Source organism: Lynx rufus, unplaced genomic scaffold (assembly GCF_022079265.1).
Source record: "Lynx rufus isolate CCGP_SWC_20201006 ecotype Redwood Valley unplaced genomic scaffold, mLynRuf1.p SCAF_3, whole genome shotgun sequence".
Classification (NCBI taxonomy): Eukaryota; Metazoa; Chordata; class Mammalia; order Carnivora; family Felidae; genus Lynx; species Lynx rufus.
This window is the reverse complement of record NW_025814845.1, coordinates 158,214,154-158,235,789: the sequence shown is the minus strand read 5'-3', so window position 1 is coordinate 158,235,789 and position 21,636 is coordinate 158,214,154. Positions and strand designations below refer to the sequence as shown.

The window sequence follows — 21,636 nt, the reverse complement described above, 5'->3', positions numbered from 1 at the left end:
GAGCCTGTTTCCGATTCTGTGTCTCCCTCTCTCTCTGCCCCTCCCCCGTTCATGCTCTGTCTCTCTCTGTCCCAAAAATAAATAAACATTCAAAAAAAAAAAAATTAAAAAAAAAATTAAAAAACACTTGGGGCACGTGGGTGGCTCAGTTAGTTAAGCGTCCAACTTCGGCTCAGGTCATGATCTCACAGTTTATGGGTTCAAGCCCCGCATCGGGCTCTGTGCTGACAGCTCAGAGGGTGGAGCCTGTTTCAGATTCTGTCTCCCTCTCTCTCTGCACCCCCCCACTTGCGCTCTGTTCCCTGTCTCAAAAATAATAAACATTAAAAAATAAATAAAAATTTAAAAACATTAAAAAAACCTATTTCACAACTCTGTCCATTGAAAGGGTCTAGAAGCAGTGATAACACAATTGCAATCAGTATACCTGGTACCCAAATTTAACTTCTGTACCAGTTATTAAGCTATTGTCCCTCAACTCCACAAATGCAGTGCTTTTCTGTGATGCAGGATTTGGAACATTTCTCCTCTGCTGCTTGCTTATTACTATTCAGTTCTACCATAGGAGGCACTAGTTTAGAGGAGGAAAGAAGAGATTTGCTCCTTCCTGTTTGCTTGTTTGCTGTTTCTGTGTCAGCCCAGCAAGGCCCTTCAACCTGGAGGCAGCAGTTAGTAGCAATCTCCAGATTCTTCTGGTTTTCCAGAACTCCCTCAGAGAGACCAGCAGCAGCTAGGCAGTGCCTCTTCCTGGATTCCAGCTCCAGCAGGCCATTCTTCCAAGTTTGCTGGTTCTAATAACCTTACCTCTTCTCTTATTTTCCAGCCCTAGGAACTGTAGTTGTTTCCTGCAGTTACCATCTTCTGTGTTACCTCCCTTTTCTCTTTTTGCCTTTTGAGATCTCTAACACCCACTTAACTAATTTCCTAAAACAAATTCTTTCTTTTAAAAGAACTAGTGTGGGGCGCATGGGTAGCTCAGTCGGTTGAGTGTCTGACTCTTGATTTCAGCTCAGGTCATGATCTCACAATTTGTGAGTTTGAACCCCACAACAGGCTGTGCATTGACAGTATAGATGGAGCCTGATTGGGATTCTCTCTCTCTACTTCTCTCTCTCTCTCTGCCACTCCCCCATGCTCTCTCTCAAAATAAGTAAACATTAAAAATAAAAAATAAATTAAAGTAGGTTCTGTTTTCCTCCCTACGTCCTGACATAAATGTTTCTGAAAACAATTCCTCATTAAAAAAAAAAAAAAAATCAAGGCTTCCTAAAGGAATGGTTGATTATATGTCTGGACAGAATATATACAAAATAAGCCTGGCACATCTTATACCAGAAATCACAGAAGGTGACAAAAATCAATGGGTCATGTCAAAAGGACTCAGAAGCTAAGAAGAAGGAACTCCCATTGGCATGATATGAGATCATTTAAGCAATAGAAATCAAATGACTGCAACTGCTTGAAACGCATTGAAAATACTAAATATATTTTATATGTGTACACATACATTTATTCAGGTTATGCAAATGAGATCATAATGATACTTCAAACAACAAACAAGAAAGTTACTTTCCTATAATTTTATTTATTTTTTTTTTTTATTTTTTTTTTTTAATTTTTTTTTTTTCCAACGTTTATTTATTTTTGGGACAGAGAGAGACAGAGCATGAACGGGGGAGGGGCAGAGAGAGAGGGAGACACAGAATCGGAAACAGGCTCCAGGCTCCGAGCCATCAGCCCAGAGCCTGACGCGGGGCTCGAACTCACGGACCGCAAGATTGTGACCTGACTGAAGTCGGACGCTTAACCGACTGCGCCACCCAGGCGCCCCACTTTCCTATAATTTTAATAGGGTTTAGAAGTGAATGAAAACTAAATCTTACATCTTTTTTTTTTTTTTTAAGTTTATTTTTGAGAGAAAGAGAGAGAGCACACACGAGCAGGGAAGGTGGGGGGGGGAGGAGAGAGGGAGAGAGAGAGAGAGAGAGAGAGAGAGAGGGAGAGAGAGAGAGAGAGAGAGAGAGAGAGAGAGAGAGAGAATCCGAAGTAGGCTCCAGGCTCTGAGCTCAAATCCACCAACCATGAGTCATGACCTGAGCCGAGGTTGGACGCTTAACTGACTGAGCCACCCAGGTGCCCCTTAAATCTTCCATCTTCTCTTGGGAATCTTTTTTTTAAAAGATGGGTCAAGGGCGCCTGGGTAGCTCAGTCAGTTAAGTGTCCATCTTCGGCTCAGGTCATATCTCACGGTTCCTGAGTTGGAGCACCGCATTGGGGTCTGTGCTGACAGCTCAGAGCCTGAAGCCTGCTTCCGATTCTGTGTCTCCCTCTCTCTCTCTGCCCCTCTCCGGCTCACATTCTGTCTCTCTCAAAACTAAACAAACATTAAAAAAAAAAAAAAGAGAGAGGCACCTGGGTGGCTCAGTCAGTTGAGCATCAGACTTCAGCTCAGGTCATGGTCTCCCAGTTTGTGAGTTCAAGCCCCACATTGGGCTTTGTGCTGACAGCTCAGAGCCTGGAGCCTGCTTTAGATTCTGTGTCTCCCTCTCTCTCTGCCCCCTCCCCCGCTCACGCTCTGTCTCTGTCTCTCAATAATAAATAAATGTAAAAAAAAAAAAGTCAATATCTATACCTTGATTATGGTAGTGGTTACATAACTGTATACGTTTGTCAAAACTCACAGAACTATACCTGTAAAAAAGTACAATTTACAGAATGCAATTATACCATAATTTTCAAAATGAAAAAAAAAAAAAAAAAGAATGTTGTCTATGGTCATACCACCCTGAATACTCCCAATCTTGTCTGATCTCGGAAGCTAAGAAAGTTCAGGCCTGGTTAGTACTTGGATGGGAGAAGGTCTTCAATGAAGTAGTAAGAATTATTATTAATTTTATTAAGTCTTAATAAAAAAATTGTCTTCACTTCTTTTTTTCCTCCCTTTTGGACAAAATGGAACAAATCTAAAAATATCCCCAGTAATGATGAAAGTCTGCAGCTCAAGGTCCTCCTAACACAACACTAATTCTATGAAATAGCATTTGGTCTCACAGGAAGCTGGCTGAAGCTGATCTCTGTTTTATAAACTGAGTTGCCAATTTTATCACATGCTTAACTCTTTCCAAACTTTTTATTTGTTGTCTGAAACTAGACAAAGGTGCTAAAAGGTAATATAAACCAGACAGAGGTAAGAAAAGGCTTTCACAAGAGGTAGTAATTAATGTGAATTAAAGTTCTTATGGCACTGGAAATTTGATCAAAATTATGCAAGAATAAATTAATTTACTTCCCTTTTGAGAAGAAATACTTAAATCGTAGATGAAGGCTGGAGTCAACTCCTTTCACGTTTATCTTAGAACTAGTTAACAAACAGAAAACTAGGGTTGAAGAAGTGGATACAAGATTAAATTTACAAAGTGACTTACCAACATGCCTCCAAAATATGACCCCAGCCCAAGCAAATCTAACCAGCAGAGGAAGCTGACTAGTGCTGCTACTAAACTCCATTTACAGATTTGTTTACCTTGTTAACAAGAATTAGACAAAAACAATTAGAAAAGTACATTAAAAATGGTTTTTATAGCTATCTATGTCCAAATCACTACAAAAGCACTTTATGTTCCTGTATTGACCACCATCAAAAAATTTTCTCAATCTCATTTGGGTCTCTCCCGTGCTTCTCTACAATTTTCCACTTTCCCCTAGCACCTGTTTCAAATATTCACCATATCAAGTTCCCAGCTTAATCCCTGCCATTTCCTTTCCTCTCAGATGACCTCACCTCCTACTTCATCAAGGACACCAAGAGCTATAAACTCCTTCAATGTTCCTCCACTCTGACTCCAAACTGATTTTTCCTTCCTCTGGTTTGGATGGTTTTCCAGCTCTTCCTCACTTTTTTTTTTTTTTTAATGTTTTTTTTTTTTTCGAGGTGGGGGGGGGGCGGACAGGATCAGAGTGCGAGCAAGGGAGAGGCAGAGAGAGAGGGAGACACAGAACCAGAAGCAGGCTCCAGGCTCTGAGCTGTCAGTACAGAGCCTGATGCAGGGCTCAAACTCATGAACCGTGAGTTCATGACCTGAGCAGGAGTTAGACACTTAACCGACTGAGCCACCTAAGTGTCCCTTTTCCTCACTTCTTAATTCCTCTTTCCACAAGCCACATTCTATTCTTTTGTTCTCATCTTTCTTCTCATTCTACTAGGTTACCCTCCTTTGCTTACAAACATATTCAAAATCACCTAATCCTAAAAATTCTTCCCTCAATCCTGGTTTGCAATCAGCTAACTTTCTCATTTACTAAACTTCTGGAAGTACAGTTTTTACACTGGTTGTCTTTTCACCCAAACCTCCCATTCATTACTTTTTTTTTTTTTTTAATTTTTTTTTTCAACGTTTATTTATTTTGGGGACAGAGAGAGACAGAGCATGAACGGGGGAGGAGCAGAGAGAGAGGGAGACACAGAATCGGAAACAGGCTCCAGGCTCTGAGCCATCAGCCCAGAGCCCGACGCGGGGCTCGAACTCATGGAGTGAGAGATCGTGACCTGGCTGAAGTCGGACGCTTAACCGACTGCGCCACCCAGGCGCCCCCCATTCATTACTTTTAATACGATTTTAAACTGTCATCACTAAAATCAACAAGGCCCTTTTAATTGCCAAATCCAACAGCATCTTTTCAGTTCTCATTACCACTTACCTGCAAAACAATATTACGTCCTTGCTTGCTTTGCATTGCATGACTTTCCTGATTTCCCTACTGTCTTTCCACGTATTCTGATTGTCTCCTTCTGGAATCCTCTTTCTCTGTCACTATTCTAGATCACTATTTAAAGATCTCCCATGGGAACATTACCCAGTTTAGTACCTCGAATATGCTTCAATTTGATAACTCTCAAATCACTATGGCCATCCCCCATCACTCACCTAACTCCACATCTATTGTTTTGTCCTACCAACAACTCCTGGATGCCAGACTCTAAAATTTGACATCAATGGGTACCTGACTGGTTCAATCGGGAGAGCATGTGACTCTAGATCTTGGGGGTTTAAGTTCAAGCCTCATGTTGGGTGTAGAGATTACTTAAATAAAATCTTTAAGAAAAAAAAAAGGTGACATCAAAAAACCCAAAACAAAAACAAAATCATAAACTTCTCTCTAATCAATCATATACACTGCATCCAGAGGTTGGCACATCATAAGCACCATGAGTAACCGACTTCCAACAGAAATGAAATAAATGTAGCACATAAACCCTTGCCAAGTCTTTGTATTTTTTTAAGCTTCTCTATTAAACAATCACTAGTTCTTCTAGTACAAAACTAAACTATTATCTTCCCATAAAAACCTGTTCCTCCTTGGGAATGCAAGCTGGTGCAGCCACTCTGGAAAACAGTATGGAGGTTCCTCAGAAAACTAAAAATAGAACTACCCTACAACCCAGCAATTGCACTACTAGGTATTTAGCCAAGGGATACAGGTGTGCTGTTTCGAAGGGACACATGCACCCCCATGTTTATAGCAGCACTATCAACAACAGCCAAAGTATGGAAAGAGCCCAAATGTCCATCGATGGATGAATGGATAAAGAAGATGTGGTATATATATATGTACACACACACACACACACACACACACACACACACACACACAATGGAGTATTACTCAGCAATCAAAAAGAATGAAATCTTGCCATTTGCAACTACATGGATGGAACTGGAGGGTATTATGCTAAATGAAATTAGTCAGAGAAAGACAAAAATCATATGACTTCACTCATATGAGGACTTTAAGAGACTAAAACAGATGAACATAAGGGAAGGGAAACAAAAATAATATAAAAACAGGGAGGGGGACAAAACAGAAGAGACTCATAAATATGGAGAACAAATTGAGGGTTACATGAGGGGTTGTGGGAGGGGGGATGGGCTAAATGGGTAAGGGGCACTAAGGAATCTACTGCTGAAATCATTGTTGCACTATATGCTAACGAATTTGGATGTAAATTTTAAAAAAATAAAAAATAAAACAAGTTAAAAAAAAACACAAACCTGTTCCTCTTCCTTTTTATTACTATGGAATATTTACTCCTAGGAAATACTAAAACCTCAGGATCACCTTGTTTCTCCAGCTTCCCTCACTTCCAATTGACATACACTTTTAAAAATGTCTTTCAGGGGCGCCTGGGTGGCGCAGTCGGTTAAGCGTCCGACTTCAGCCAGGTCACGATCTCGTGGTCCATGAGTTCGAGCCCCGCGTCAGGCTCTGGGCTGATGGCTCGGAGCCTGGAGCCTGTTTCCGATTCTGTGTCTCCCTCTCTCTCTGCCCCTCCCCCGTTCATGCTCTGTCTCTCTCTGTCTTAAAAACAAATAAACGTTGGAAAAAAAAAATTAAAAAAAAAAATGTCTTTCAAATCTATGCAACTTGCTTTGAAATGCATTCAAAAAGTAAGATAGAGGTGCCTGGCTGGCTCAATTGGAAGAGCATGTGACTCTTGATCCTGGAGTTTTGAGTTTGAACCCCATGTTGAATGTAGAAATTACTAAAAAAAAATATAACCTAAAAAAAAAGTAAAAGTAAGCTACATAGGTATGATAAAGCAAATATAATAAATGCTAATTACAGAATCTAGTTGGTGGCTACATAGGTATTCACTGTGTAGTTCGATTGTCCTGTATGTTTCAAAATTTTTGTAACAAAATGTTGAAAAAAAGCTGTGTACATTCATTGTTCAAATGCTTGCCTTTTTTACCTCTCCTCTGAACTACTCTGAGAGCATAACTGAGCTGTTTCCCCAGTCCTTCCCATTGTAATCACCCTCTAAGATGGCTCCCAATGATCCCCTAGTGTGGTATTTTCACCTTTGTGGCGATGGCTCCCACACTGTACCAGAATTGGTCTCTGTGACCATAGCACACAGCAGAATTGGTCTCTATGACGCAGAGCACACAGTGATGGTCTATCACTTCCACGACTGGGTTGTAAGACACCAACCCCGCAGCTTCCAGCTTCCATCTCAGCTCTCTCTCTCTCTCTCTCTCTGATGACTCATTCTGGGGTAACATGCAGATCACCTAGGGATCTTGTTAAAATACACACTTGATTCTGGAGGGCAGGGGCAGGGCCTAACATACCTAATTTCCAACAAGCTCTTAAGGGATGCAGATGCTGCTAGTTCAGGGAAGGTGCTGTAAGTATAACTAACAAGTTAAGGAAAGAAAGAAAACAGGGATAGTTAGATTTCCATTTTCTTCCCCTGCATATTTACATATGTTAATACAGAGTCAAGTCCTTGTAGTGGTTCAATGCAACATCACCTCAGTATCTTTAATTCTATACAGCAGTGCTTCTCAAACATAAACAAGCATAGAATCACCTGGGGATCTTACTAAACTGCAGCATTAAGTATGGAGTAGGAGAGATTCTGCATTTCAAACAACCCCCAGGTGACACTGAAGCTTCTGGTCCATGGACCGCATTTTTTGAGTAGTAAGATTCAAAAGTCTCCTATATATACCTCCCAGCCCCCAGAGAGAGAGAGAGAGAGAGAGAGAGAGAGAGAGCGAGCGAGCACACGTGTGCACGCTAATGAGCATGAGAGAGGGGCAGGGAGGGGGAGAGAATTTCAAGCAGGCTCCACACTCAGCATGAAGCCCAATGCAGAGCTCAATCCCACAACCCTGGGATCATGACCTGAGCCAAAATCAAGAGTTGAATGCTCAACCGACTGAGCCATCCAGGCGCCCCCTCCTATACCTTTTGTTTTTTGACATACTTGATTATATAAAAATGTAAAACTTATTATATGTCAAAACCACATTAAGTTAAAAGACAATGAATTTGGAAAATACATTTGCAACATCTGATAACATGCATATCTTTTGCATCAATTTTCTATTGCTGTGTAAGAAATTGCCATCCTATGCTTTTCCAGTTTCCAGAACACTAACATGAAAGATAAATTCTTGAAATGGTTTACAAATACCCATAACACATTCCAGCTTCATCGCCAACCACTCCTACTCCAGCACCATCACCCATCTTACACGCACACCTATACTCCAACCATACGTTACAACACCCTACACAATTCTAAAACCTTAACTTCTCTAACCTCGCCCAGAAAACACACTTTTGTTTTCAGAATACTGCAAGTCCAAGGAGAAGTGTATCGGTCCTCTCTTTTCTTTCCCCTGATCTTCGGTCTAGTTTGCCTACCTATAAGCCAAGCATTTCATCACTCTGATCCCATGGAACTAAAGTTCCATAGCCTGCTTATTCCAGATTTAGACAAAAAAATATATAACCCTTCTTCACAATTAACCGCTACTACAACATGTTGTTTCTCGCATAATTTTTTTTAAAGATAGGACTATCATAGCATAAAACCCACCCTTTTAAAGTGTACAATTCAGGTGCACCTGGGCAGCTGAATCGGTTAAGCATCTTACTTGGGCTCAGGTCATGATCTCTCCGTTCGTGAGTTCAAGCCCCACACTGAACTCTCCACTCTCAGCACAGAGCTGGCTTTGGATCCTCTGTCTCCTCTCTCCGTCCTTCCTCCGCTCGCATGTGCGCATGCTCCCTCTCTCCCTCTCTCTTTCAAAAATAAACATTTTTTAAAAAATAAAGTGTACAATTCTTAGTATATTCAGTATACTCAAAGTTGTGCAATCATCATCACTATCTAATTCCAGAATATTTTCATCACTCCAAAAAGAAACCCCATACCCTTTATCATCACCTCAGAGTCCCCAGTCCCCCTAGCCCCTGTCAACCACTAATCTTTCTCTCTACAGATTTGCCTATTCTGGACATTTCATATAAATGAACTCATACAGTATGTGGTCTTTCTGACTGTTCATGTAGCATGATGTTTTCAAGGTTCATCCACATCATAGGACATAACAGTATTTATGTCCTCCCTATGGCTAAATAATTCCATTGTATAAGTGAACCATATTTTATCTATTCATCAGTTGATGGACATTTGGGTTATTTCCACTTTTGGCTGCTCTGAGTAATGTTGCCACGAACATGCTTGTTGGTCATAAAAACATGCAAGTTTTTACATAGACATGTTTTCAGTTCTGTTGGGTACATAATTAAAAGCAAACTTGCTGAATAATATACTAACTCTACACTTAATGCTTGAGGAACTGCCAAACTATTTTCCAAACCACTGAACCATTTTACATCCCCACCAGCAATGTATGAGAATTTCACTACTACATTTTCAATCCATGAAGATGCTATTAATTACTGAACAATAACAGAGGTGTGCGCCTCACCATATAATAATTCTCTACTAAGAATACTGAAATTAGCAAAGGAGAGTATATATCTGGCAAGAATACAAGGAGTAAAATGCTGTAAATCCGAGTGTACAGGTTTCCCCTGCTATCTTGAAAGTAGGACATTCCTATGAAATCTTTTGCAAGCCAAAATGGCATAAGGCGAAAAAGCGATTACCATTAATTTTTATGAAAAACGTTTGCGCAATCCCAGACCCTCAAAATAACCTTTCTGAGGCTTTTCTAATACCTTAGGACATATCCTGCTGATGGATGCACAAAATAAATCGAGATAAAACACAGATGCTCACACAGTTCAAAGCTATGGCAGCATGATACTGAGATGCGGAGTGCAGTTCCCAGGGAAGAAGCTTGGCGGTGCCACTCTCACTGCCCAGTTGCGCACTGCCTCTACAACTGCTTGCTGCAAAACAAACGCTGAAGCTATTTTCGCTTTTCACCTTTTTTCGTGAGAGCAAAACTCTTCTTCAGATTTCTTTTCGTTAAGTAAAAATAGGCACTAATGTAGGTCTTTCCTGAAAAACCTGAAGTGGCAATGAGGTGAACCTTCAAAAAGCCGGGGATACCTCTATTGACCAAGTTAAGTGAGTTGACCTCTCAGAGCCAACTATTTAAGCATAAAATAGGGAGACTGTGATGACATTTACGTTGCAGCCGCAGTGAAGATTAAGTTAATAATCCAAGTAAAGGTGTTTTCTAACACTGATTATTGGTGATTCAATCCTGGGCAAAGTATTAGGGGCAAAGGGCTAAATGCCGGATCCCTCCTCTTCCTTCACCGCTCCTTCCCAGCGGGAGGGGTTGCTGAGTGACAGCGGGGGCTGCAGCCACCTCCCTTCTTGGGGAGAGCCGGCCATATGAGCCACGCAGGATAAATTGTCAGAGCTCGAAAAGCTTGCCCAGGTCACTCCGGCCCAACATCAATTCAAGGCGAGAGACTCCGCAGCCTGCTACTTAGCTTAGCAAGTCAGCGCAGTATCTTTCTTCCTTTTTTAATGGTAATAGACACATTTACTATGGTCGAAGCAGAAAAGGAAAAGCAAAGAGAACACAAGCATATCCCCCCGCCCCCGCCACGATTCCGGTCTCCGTCTCTCCAATCCTCCCATAAGGAAAACAAATATGAAACCTGATCCATTATGAACTCTGGAGGTTTATCAATCCCGATGGCCCTCACCCCCCACCCAAGACTCCCCTTATCGGAACCCCCTGGGACAGATGGCGCAAAGCTTACCTGGTGGCTTCCTCCAGCTCGACCTGTCTCTGACCAGGCGCCTGCAGAGGCATAGTAGCCATCGCCTCCTCCGCCTTCTCCCGGCCAGGTGGTCTCAGCCGGGCCGCCCCCGCGTACCCTCCAGGAAATGGGAGGCTGGGGAGGTTCAGGGCGAGGAGGATACAAGGGCGGAGGTGGGTGCATGGGCACATCTCCACCCCCTGGCCCGTAGTAGCGGCCATATGACGGGCCGTCACTGGGGCCGTAGCCCGAGCGCCTCAAGGCCGACATGGGGCTCTACTGCCCCTAAGCGCTTCCCGCCCCCCACGACCGTCCCATTGCGCAGGCGCCTGCCCGCGAGAGGAACTGGACAGCAGTGAAAGGGGTCGGCCGACAACAGCCAATCCCAGACCCGGTCCCGCCCCTTCGGCTGTCGAGTCCCGACAATTGAGGAACGGAGGTCCGTGACTTTGGGGTCTGGGAAGTAAGAAGGCAGGCGGCAGCACCGCGTTCCTCAATAGGTAGAATACGTCTTCCCTGCCATCTAGTCAATCTAGATTCCTCTTCCCCTTTTATCAGGGATGGGGAAATGTTGTCTCGGGACCGCACGACAGTCCCGCCTCTTCCTGAGGACGGGCACGTGGTACCGGAAGTGGGTGGGAATAATATGGAGGCGTTTCCGGCAGGCCCCGGCTGCTGAAAGCCGGGGCAGAAGTGCTGCTCCTGGTCGGGGTCCTTGTCCCAGTCCCGCCCAGGCGGCGACTGCGGTCGGAGGAAGGTGTTGGACACGCTGGGCCACCGCCGCTGTACACTGCAGCCTTATCTCAGCTCAAAATGAACTATATGCCCGGCACCGCCAGCCTCATCGAGGACATCGACAGTGAGTAGCTCATCTCCCCTGGATGAAGTCCGGGGTGAGATCCTTCCTCCTGGGCGCGTATCTCTTCGGGAAGGGGCTCGTAGAATGAGTCTGGGGCGGGTTGAGTGTGTTTTTGACACAATTCAGGGTGTTTGGCGTTGACATCCTCCACGTGAGTGAAGAGCCGCAAGACGCTCCGTTTGCCCACCCCCTAGCCGTCTACCTCGCCCTGCCTCTCGCAGCCTCCACCAATCCCGGGGTCGGTAAGCCACAAGCTGTAGAATTTAAGTCCTGCTGTGGAAGGACGCGGCTACTGAGGCCCAAACACGAAAATTGCCCTCCCCCCGTCTACTATCTCCCACCTGCGATATATCGAAGTACCAGGTTGTTAATGGTGGATGAATCAGAATAGAGAAAGGATTCATTAAGAAACGAAAAATTTAAGACCAACAGTGGTTGTACGTAATTGACACTAAACATAGGCTTTATGCTGTGTAGTCATTGCAATATTCTTCTACCGTAAGGGTCTTAAGCACTTTCAGGTTATGATAGTAGAGATCGCTGTCAGACAAGGTCTTGACTTTTCTGGAAAGGCTGAATCACTTCCAATTTTTTTTCTTTTTCTGTTCGACAATTTTCTTTTATTCCTACTAATAAGACATCTCTTATTGCCAGTAATTGTCCTGAAGATGAGTACAGTCCTGTACAAAAGAGGAGCCAACTTAATAGTTGTCCTATCTTTCCTTTTTTCTAAGCTCTCATCTGTGAATTATTCCTCAAGCAACATTTTATAATTTTAATCGTGTGATCTGTCTCATTAACTTGTAATTGCTGTAGAATAGTTTACACGGTTTTGAACAAGTCACAACAATCACAGTTACTGTGTATGCAAACTTAAAAAGTGAGTCTGTGTGGCCCCTGGCTGGCTCAGTCAGTAGAGCATGCGACTCTTGGTCTCTGGGTTGTGAGTTTGAGCCCCATGTTGGGTGTAGAGATTACTTAAAAATAAAATCTTTAAAAAATAGTAAAATAAGGGGCACCTGGATGGCTCAGTCAGTTGAGTGTCCAACTTCGGTTCAGGTCATGATCTCGTGGTTGGTGAGTTCAAGCTCATATGGGGCTCACTGCTGTCAACTTGTCAGTGTAGAGCCTGCTTAGGATCCTCTGTCCCCCTTTCTCCATCCCTCCCCCACTTGTGCTCTCCCAAAACTAAATATTAAAAGATAATAATAATAAAATAAAAGGTGAGTCCATGATCATATTCTCTTTTTATCATTGTCTGAAATCATTTTTTAAATCAAAATTAGTGATTTTGCTGTCAAAAGAAAGTGTAGTGTGAATTGGACCATATTCATATATGAATAAGAACTGCACAAGCTTATCTGTAATATGTAATGAAATCTTCAATTTTCTGTCGTCTGTGGATGCCCTTTTGCCTCCACCTCTCGTTTTGTATATCTGAATTATATGAGGCCCCTAATACATTCTGCTGTTTTACTAAAAATAATGTAGTAAAGCCCTCTAACCCGTTCTTTGTAGATTCCAAGCCCCTTCCTTTACTAAAAAGTTTGAAACAATTCTTATGCACCCTTCACTACCCCCACAACCACACGTACAATTTCATCTTCTCTCCTCAGTCTTTCTGCATATTCATTCATTGTCTCATCTGAGTAGGAAGTGTTTCTCCCTTTCAGTCTCTTTTATTCCTCTTTCTTCCACTGCTTCTTCCATTAATACCCTTTTCCTCTCATATCTTCTCTCTTCCCCTAAATTCTTTCCTTCATTTATATTCTTGTGTGTCCATCTCATATTTTCTCTCAATTATGTCTCCTCAGCAGACTCCCATTCCTTTTTTCCTATCTTTACCCCCAAACCTTTTGAATCTTCTCCATTTGACTCTACTTCCTGAGCACCTCCATTACCCCTGCAGTCTGATTTTTCTTGTCATCATACCGCTGAAGCTGCATTCTTTTTTTTTAAGTTTATTTATTTTGAAAGAGAGCGTGCCGCAAGAATGTGCAGAGGAAGAGCAAAGAGATAGAGAGAGAGAGAGAATTACAAGTAAGCTCTGAACTGTCACTGTGGAGCCGGAAGCAGAGCTCAGTCTCAGGAACCGTGAGATCATGACCTGAGTGGAAATCAAGAGGGTGGACACTTAACCGACTGAGCCACCCAGGTGCCCCTGAAGCTGTATTCTTGAAAGGCAGCAGTCTGATGCCTTCTTCTGGGTTCTTCCCTCCCCTCTGCAGCACTGTGATACTGTTACTACTAGATTCTTAATTGTTTTCTTTTCTTGATTTCGCCAGATTGATACTTGGTGATTTTATTACCTAACTCTCACTATTCCCTAAAATAGGTGGTCCCTTAGGTTCTGTCTTTGGTGTGCTTCTTTCTTTAAATCTCTAAGAGAGTTCCTGGACTTTAATAATTATATCACCTCCCTGTGGACTTATCCAAAATTCTAATTCTGACCTCTTTGACATTCCAGTCTTAACATTTACAACTGCCTGTTGACATCTCTACATAGGTGTCCTGGTTAGCACTTCAGAATCACAAATAGCTAAATAGTCTTCCACCTTAAGCTTCTTTTATTCCCAACTTTTGATAAATGACCCGCCCTGACATGAAGACTCAAAATTCCTACATTTCCTTAACTCCTCTCTTCAGCACTCACCCCCTCCACCCTCCCACACCTTTACAAACTCAGCTGACCAGTCCCATCATTTCGAACTACACAGTGTTGGGGTGCCTGGATGACTCAATTGGTTGAGCATCCAACTCTTGATTTTAGCTCAGGTCATGATCCCAGGGTTATGGGATCAAGCCCCACATCAGGCTCCTCGCTGAGTGTGGAGCCTGCTTAGGATTCTCTCTCTCTCTTCCTCTGTCTTTCTCTTGCATGCATGCTGGTGCTGTCTCTCTCTCTCCTTCTCTAAAAAAGAAAAAGGATCACACACAGTCTTAGTTCTCTCTGCCTCTCTGTTTCCATTGGCCTTGGCGTAGGTTTCTTTTTCATGTCTCACATTCTGCTCTCCCTTTTCTGCCGTTTCAGTCTTCAGTGTTTTCTTGTGAAGCATAATGCGAGCTGAACCTGCTTCTGGTACTTTTTGGACTTTATCTCCTGTGACTTCCCTTTACACCCCCAACTTTTAGCCAAACGTATGGATACATACAGACCTTTTTTTTTTTTCCTGCTGCCTAAATTACAGATTTCCCTTTCTCTCCCCTTCCCTGTCACTCTTCCCAGAGGCCAAAAATTATCTACCTTTCAAGGTTGAACTCAGATACTTCCTCCAGCTAAATAGTTTTTCTCAGTTTCATATAATTAAGATTTGCTTTCTTGTAATACTTAATTATAGCCCAAAGAAGACTACAGATTCCTTCAGGGAAGAATCACTGTCTTGTTTCTCTGTTATGCTTCTAGTAAGTACTTGATGGCATTAAAGAAATTAATGAATTTTGCTACCTATTCTAGCAACTGGCTTATTGTCATTCTTCAGTATCAGCTGAAAGTCACCTCTTCAGAGAGGTTTTTCCTAGCCACTTTCTCTCTCTCTTCATCGTACTATCCTGCTGTCTTGTTTGTTATTCCATTGCGCTAATCACAGTAGGTCGTTTTTTGGTTTTTTGCCTTCCTCCACCAGGAATATAAGTTGATAAGGTTGATCACTTTGAGTCTTCTCTACTGTATATCTCAGCCCCAGAACAACACATAGCTTTCAATAAATATTCATGAATTTTTGCTCTAGCTGATTGTCAGCATCCTTATTTCACTTGAGGCATTGTTTGTATTTAAAACCTTCCCTGATTCCAAAGGGTGAAATAGAAGCTCTTCTAAGTTGAGAGGAAAATAATTGTGGAATTAAGATCACAGAGGTCATCTAGACTAAATTTCTCAATTTGTGGATGTAGAAACTGACATGACACTGGGAGGGTTTAACTGCCAACATTAACAGCCAGAGCTGGGAGTCATGCTTCCGTGCTCCTCACCCAGTCCTTTGCCCACTCTGCCACACGCTTCTGCTCCTTTTCACCACGACTGTTGTCATCTAAACCCCAGAATACCTTGGTCCTCTTTCTAATTTCCCAATGAACTCTGCCATAAATACATTGGAAGAGGAAGTGGTGGAGCTTAAATTGCTATTAACTTTTTTTTATTGTTAATCCTGTAAACTAATCCTGAAGCTAACAGTTCTCATTTTTTAAAGATCTTTTTTCCTCTCCCCAGAAAAGCATTTGGTCCTGCTTCGAGATGGAAGGACACTTATAGGTTTTTTAAGAAGCATTGATCAATTTGGTATGTACTAGTTGTGGAGTCTTATCCTCTGGATAATGAGAGACACCATTGTTATGTATTTTTGTGTTAATTCATGTTGAAATTGACTTACCTGCAGCTTTCTCAAGTGTCTGGCATAATGGAATACTGTTTTGAGTCATTACATCATTGTTTTCTAAATTATGATTAGGTGATTCAAAAGCTAGTATTTACAAGTTCGTATTTCTAAAACTGGTTTTCACTAGAACATACGATTACAATGTTTTGGACTGTTTTTTTATTTTCCCCAGTAGAGGGAGCCAAATGATAGAAATAAACTCAGTCCACTGAAAAAGCTGCTCATTTGTACATTGGCTTGGGTGCCACTACTCTTCAAAGCAGTTCCTGCACTGAAGGTAATCCCTCCCTGTCCAATGAAAGTTGGATAGAAGGTATTTCCGGAAGCTTTTTAGGGATCCCAACGTTAAGTTCAAGATTTTACACTTTAGGGATACATCAGACTCAAGAGTCTCGATCTTTGTTTTGCACCTTGCATTTTTCTAAAGAGATCTATATTTGCTTCTGTTTCAAGGAACTTCTCAGTTCATACCAACATTTGTTAGATTTCTGCTAGTGGATTTGGGCATGGGGAAAAGTAACATAATTGAAACACTTTATAGGAATTGGGGAAGATAACATAGATATTTGCTTTTCTTCAAATAAGACAAATAGTACCAATTTTAAAAGAAAAGTAGTTACTCTTAACAGATTAGAGTTCTGAATCTTAAGTCAAATTTGTCTAATTATTTGGGGGGGCAGGGGGGAGTAGCAAATGCTTTATTCTCAGTTTACCAGGTATGGTTATCTGACAGTGTGAAAAAAGTTTTTGTATGTCATAACCCATGGATACCTGCACTGGGTGAAATGAATCCTAAGTACTGAAACAAAGTTAAATCTTTGGTAAATCGTCATATACACATACCCACACGACATAGAGAGATTGCTTTTGTCTTAAAAAATTTTGATCTCTGCAGTTGTTTAGGCTTTAGAGTCTTCCAAGTGTCCTACTCCTTTGTATTTTCTTACAGTTATGTTGATATTTTCAATTTAACTGATAAAGGAAGTTAATTTTTGTGACTGATTCCCACCAACATTCATGCATCAGTGCAACATAATCCCAAATGCTCTCTCAGTTTGCAGTTGTTTAGAAGTCTCTCCCAAGTGGTATGTCTTAGTGAAATAGGAGAAGACTATTTCAAATTTTAGCTTTTGACCAGAATTAGAAAATTTTAAAATCATGTTTAGCTAAATCTTTTCTACTCAACTGATTATTTTGAGTTGTGGACCTTTACCCAATAATTTGAACTAAATATCTTTGTTTCTTCCCTATACACTTATAGCTAATTTAGTGCTACATCAGACTGTGGAGCGTATTCATGTGGGCAAAAAATACGGTGATATTCCTCGAGGGATTTTTGTGGTCAGAGGAGAAAATGTGGTCCTACTAGGAGAAATAGTAAGTGAAAACTGTTAAGCTGCTGTGGGTCTTGATAATCATGCTAGTTAGGTTTCTTTTTGTCTTTTTAAGAAGGAAAAAATACATTTTTCACGTTTCTCCCAGCTTCTCATAGGAAACCACCAAATTAGCTTAGGAAAGCTAGAGTGGTAAAAGGAAAATTACAGAGAATAATTAACTTTGTTTCAGTGCCTCTTGGCATTTTAAAGATTTTGATCCCATTAGCAGCAAAGTATCATTGATTTTACTGGATACAAAAATACCATGTGGTACAAATATGTTCATTAATATATTATTTCTGTTATCTTTAATAGCAGAAAATTGAAAAACTTAATACCTAACAAGAGATGAATAGTTCAATAAAGAATGATTTATATACACTGGAATATTTTGCAGTCATTTAAACAATTGGTTACAAGTCGGTTTTCATGACATAAAGCTAATGAGCAGGGTTTGGGGGAAAGACACATTGCATGTACAATATGATGTCCCTGTTTTTTAAGGGGGGAAGGGGAAAGAATGGCTGTAGGAGAAGCCATCTGTTACCAGTCCTGAGAATAGAGTTCAGCTTCACTTGGATTCTTAGCTCACAACTAAAGAGGTAGCTGTGTATCTATGCCAAGAAGACCAGTTGGCAGGTGAAAAGTTAAGTCTTCTAACCTGTTATACTGTAGATCTGTGTGTGTAAATACATAACTGTGCATATACATATATGTAAGCATATATACATACAAAACTATTAGAAAATCATATATAACTATTAGAAATACTCACACTTTGTTTTTTAGCTTTTTAAATTTTTTTTTATTTTTAATTTTTTATGTTTGTTTATTTTTTGAGAGAAAAGGAGAGCACAAGCAGGAGAGGGACAGAGAGGGAGGGAGACACAGAAACTGAAGCAGGCTCTAGGCTCTGAGCTGTCAGCACAGAGCCTGACACGGGGCTTGAACTCACGAACTGTGAGATCATGACCCGAGCCGAAGTTGGATGCTTAACGGACTAAGCCACCCAGGTGCCCCTTATTTTATTTTATAAAGTCTATTTACTTATTTTGAGAGAGAGTGTGAGCGTGTGAGTCGGGGGGGGGGGGGGGGAGAGAGAGAGAGAGAGAGAGGATAGCCCAAGCAGGCTCCAACACGGAGCCTGACGTGGGGCTACATCTCACCAACCATGAGATCGTGACCTGAGCCAAAAAATCAAGAGCGGATGCTCAACTGACTGAGCCACCCAAGTGCCCCTTAAGTTTTTAATTCCAGTTAACAGATTGTTATATTAGTTTCAGGTGTACAATACAGTGATTCACAGACATTTTTAAAAGAAGATAAAACTTGACTTCATGTTTTACATAAAATATTTACTTAAAAATGCTTTCTTTAAAACCTTTGACTTTGCTTCTGATTATTGGGTTTGTCAGGAAAATCAAACTAAAAAACTTTGGCATTTGCTTAATTTTATCCTTTCCTATTTTGTTTTCAATGTAGTTTCTCAATACCTACCCACATCTTAAGTTAGGTTTACATAAGTCTTTGGAGTGGAGTGGTTTGGTCTGTAGCAATTTTCAATAATAAGCCATTTGAGAAAGTAAGAAGATAATTCTGCCAGGATCAGGTTGGTTTAGAGACCTCATGTTGAAACAGCTAGAGATTACTAATCAGTATTATCAATAAATAGCAGTATTGCTAAGTGCTGCTATGAAATGTATGAAATGGTTTTTTCTAATTTTTAAAATGTTTTTGTGGTTGCTATTTTTGGTCCATTAGATCATTTTTTGCACTGTTCAGCAGTAGAAATTGTCATCCCGTCATAATATGTAAAAGTTGAAATACAGCACTCTGGTATCCTGGGGTGTGGGGAGTGGGGCTAGTAAATGTTAAGTTGTTGCCAGTATATTAAGAGAGCTAACCCCTCTCTGGACAGTAGGAGTGTGGGTGATTATTTTTCCTTTGTTTATACTTTTCTCAATCTATTGTTTAAAGAGGAAACATACTACTTTGCTATCAGAGGAAAAGATTTAAGTTAAAATATTCATACATACTCTGCTTTGGTTTTATAGTTGTAAACACCACAGAAATGCTTTGTGTGCCAGTTAACGTTGGCACAAATGTACCCTTGTGTAGATGTATATGTGTGTGGGGAGGAATGACCTTGCATTTGTTCTTGAAGGTTATTGTTTCCTAGGGGCCCTTTTGTGGAGAAAGTACTCTTATATGTTAATTGTTTGGATGCTGCAAAATTTCTACAGTGGTACCACTAAACACTTAACGGTTCAAGTAAGTTGAACCGTACACAGCTTATGAAATCGATAGTCAGTGTGAAGAAATTAAGTACCAGCCCTAGGGAAGCTCATACCCAGAAACCATTTAGATTCTGTGAACATCTTGTTTAAGAAGTCCCTGGATTCTGCCTCAAGGACAGTAATGCACACAGCCTTAAGTAATAAGACTGCTTGTTGGGAATTGACATCATCATAACCACATGCATAGCTTGATGAATAGCATATTGAAAAGTCCAAGAAGCAGTACACCGGGCTAAGACCTTATCTTCCCTGCAGCTGCTACCCATAGATTGTGAGGGCAGGTTACATTTGATTAGATATATTTTGCCCAGTACGGTTAACATTTGACCCAGGGCAGGACTTGTGTAATTTATTTGGCTTTCTTTCTAACCTCTCTGGTGAGAATCTTCCATCTGCTGTCACTGCCTGTGGCTTTCGAGGCCTTGGCAGGGACATGAAGTGTTAGTATCCGGGGTAGGCTGGAGCATCTGGAGCACATCGTCGATGTGTTGATGCCTTCCCAGAATTTTATTACTGAAAATCATAGAGGAAGAGAAGAATACCTGTGTGTATTGGCCTTCCATGTTACAGAAACACAGAATTGTTTAAGGAGAATAAACAATCTGTGGATAATGAGATACTTTTATAGCAAGGTTCTGCATGAAAAGTTAGTTATCAGATGTTTGTAAGGTGTTCAGACATAAAAATATTAAGCATATGATGCCAGAGTAAGTGAAAAAATTACAGTTAATGTTTGCATTGTAGATTTTTTTAAAGTCAGTATATACATAGAAAAATTGGAAGGATGTTCACCAAAATATTGTTCTATACTGGAATTATAGATAATCTTAAAAAAAATTTTTTTCTGCTGGTCTGTTTTCTAAATTTCATACAGTGAGTGTGTATTTTTAAAATAAGGGGAAAAATGAGGCACCTGGGTGGCTCAGTCAGTTAAGCGTCTGACTCTTGACCTCAGTTCAGGTCTTGCTCTCAGGGTCGTGAGTTCAAGCCCTGCACTGGAGGTGGAGCCTACTTAAAAAATAAAATAGGGGAAAAATAACTTTTTTTTTTTAATGCAAAAATATTTTAAATTAAAATAGTGGAGCCAAGCTGATTTTTAGTAACCTAACTGGTCTAATGAGGTTTTCCCTAGAAGACTTGTTGTCTTTGGGTGGGGGTACATCTTTGAATCAGTGTTCTCTACCTTAGTGAGCCACAACCCCCAGAAATTAAGCTGACTTTGATCATGTAAAAATACAAAACTTATCTAAAGCCATCTTGGCCTCAGTAACTTTTCTTTTGTGTCCTTTGGGGCTGGGGAAATAGCTATTCATACATATATATGCATATATGTCATCTTTTTAAGAAAAACAGTCCTTGAGTAATGTAGGACTTCAGATAACTTAAAGCTTTCTATACACACTGGTACTGATCCCCAATACTGTGTTCATCTAAGTATGTATTCTGTAGTAGTGTTGCCATTTCTCTGTGAAACTTCTCTGTCCTCAGGAGAAGGATATTTCAGCCGTGTCACAATCATGAAAAATAACCCAAGCCTGGCATAGGAATCCGTTTGCCTAAAGATTTATAATATTTTCTATTCTTGGTCGTCAGTGGAAGTTTTTCAACCCTGCTTATTTTGTAGGACTTGGAAAAGGAGAGTGACACACCCCTCCAGCAAGTGTCTATTGAAGAAATCCTAGAAGAACAAAGGGTAGAACAGCAGACCAAGCTGGAAGCCGAGAAGCTGAAAGTTCAAGCTCTTAAGGATCGGGGTCTCTCCATTCCTCGAGCAGATACTCTTGATGAGTATTAAGTCATTTGCTCAGAGGCCATGGCTCTTGGGAAGCAGGGGCTCTCACTGAATGAAAGTGACATCCTGGTCTCCTCACACGTTTGACTAGAGACTGTAGAGTTTGGAAAGTCATTTTTATTTTGAATTCTTTCGCATGTGCAACATGAAGAAATCACGTGGCTTTGTTTTTTTTCCTTTTTAATGACAAAATCATTGTTTAAGAAAAACCAGTAGCAAGGACTCCTTTCACACGTCACTGTGGAGCCAGCAACTACTTCTTTATGTTGCTCTTGTTCCAAATTAGCGTTCACAGGAGACATTCTTCATTTACTTGTAAATAAAATATGAATGTCCAAACTCATGTTATTTCCCAAGTTTGAGTTGCCGCCAGTGAGTTGACAAATTAAGT

The 21,636-nt window shown here is 41.0% G+C and overlaps 2 protein-coding genes across 3 annotated transcripts in view; one reads left to right on the top strand and one right to left on the bottom strand.

The window, feature by feature from the left end:
* BAG4 (BAG cochaperone 4) overlaps positions 1 to 11,030 on the bottom strand; it is a 31,473-nt gene extending 20,443 nt beyond the window's left edge. The window contains exon 1 of the mRNA XM_047090471.1: positions 10,549 to 11,030. Coding sequence (XP_046946427.1) covers positions 10,549 to 10,818 — 270 coding nt within the window. The 5' untranslated portion in view covers positions 10,819 to 11,030. The remainder of the gene's footprint in view (positions 1 to 10,548) is intronic.
* Positions 10,963 to 21,588, top strand: LSM1 (LSM1 homolog, mRNA degradation associated). 2 transcript variants are annotated; one of them, XM_047090472.1, is made up of 4 exons: positions 11,063 to 11,407; positions 15,615 to 15,683; positions 17,042 to 17,157; positions 21,078 to 21,588. In XM_047090472.1, exons 1-4 carry the CDS (start codon positions 11,362 to 11,364, stop codon positions 21,246 to 21,248), a joined length of 402 nt encoding a protein of 133 aa, XP_046946428.1. In that variant the 5' UTR covers positions 11,063 to 11,361; the 3' UTR covers positions 21,249 to 21,588. The 2 variants fall into 2 exon arrangements, with proteins under 2 accessions (XP_046946429.1, XP_046946428.1); XM_047090473.1 differs by lacking the exons at positions 15,615 to 15,683; positions 17,042 to 17,157 and having other exon boundaries at positions 10,963 to 11,407; positions 21,078 to 21,165.
* The last annotated feature ends 48 nt before the right edge of the window (positions 21,589 to 21,636 follow it).

Excerpts from the sequence above, each read along its gene's own strand:
- LSM1 (XM_047090472.1), top strand. The coding sequence starts at position 11,362 with ATGAACTATATGCCCGGCACCGCCAGCCTCATCGAGGACATCGACA. Across the intron at positions 15,684-17,041 it reads AAGAAGCATTGATCAATTTG|CTAATTTAGTGCTACATCAG; the intron begins GTATGTACTAGT and ends ATACACTTATAG. Across the intron at positions 17,158-21,077 it reads TGGTCCTACTAGGAGAAATA|GACTTGGAAAAGGAGAGTGA; the intron begins GTAAGTGAAAAC and ends CTTATTTTGTAG.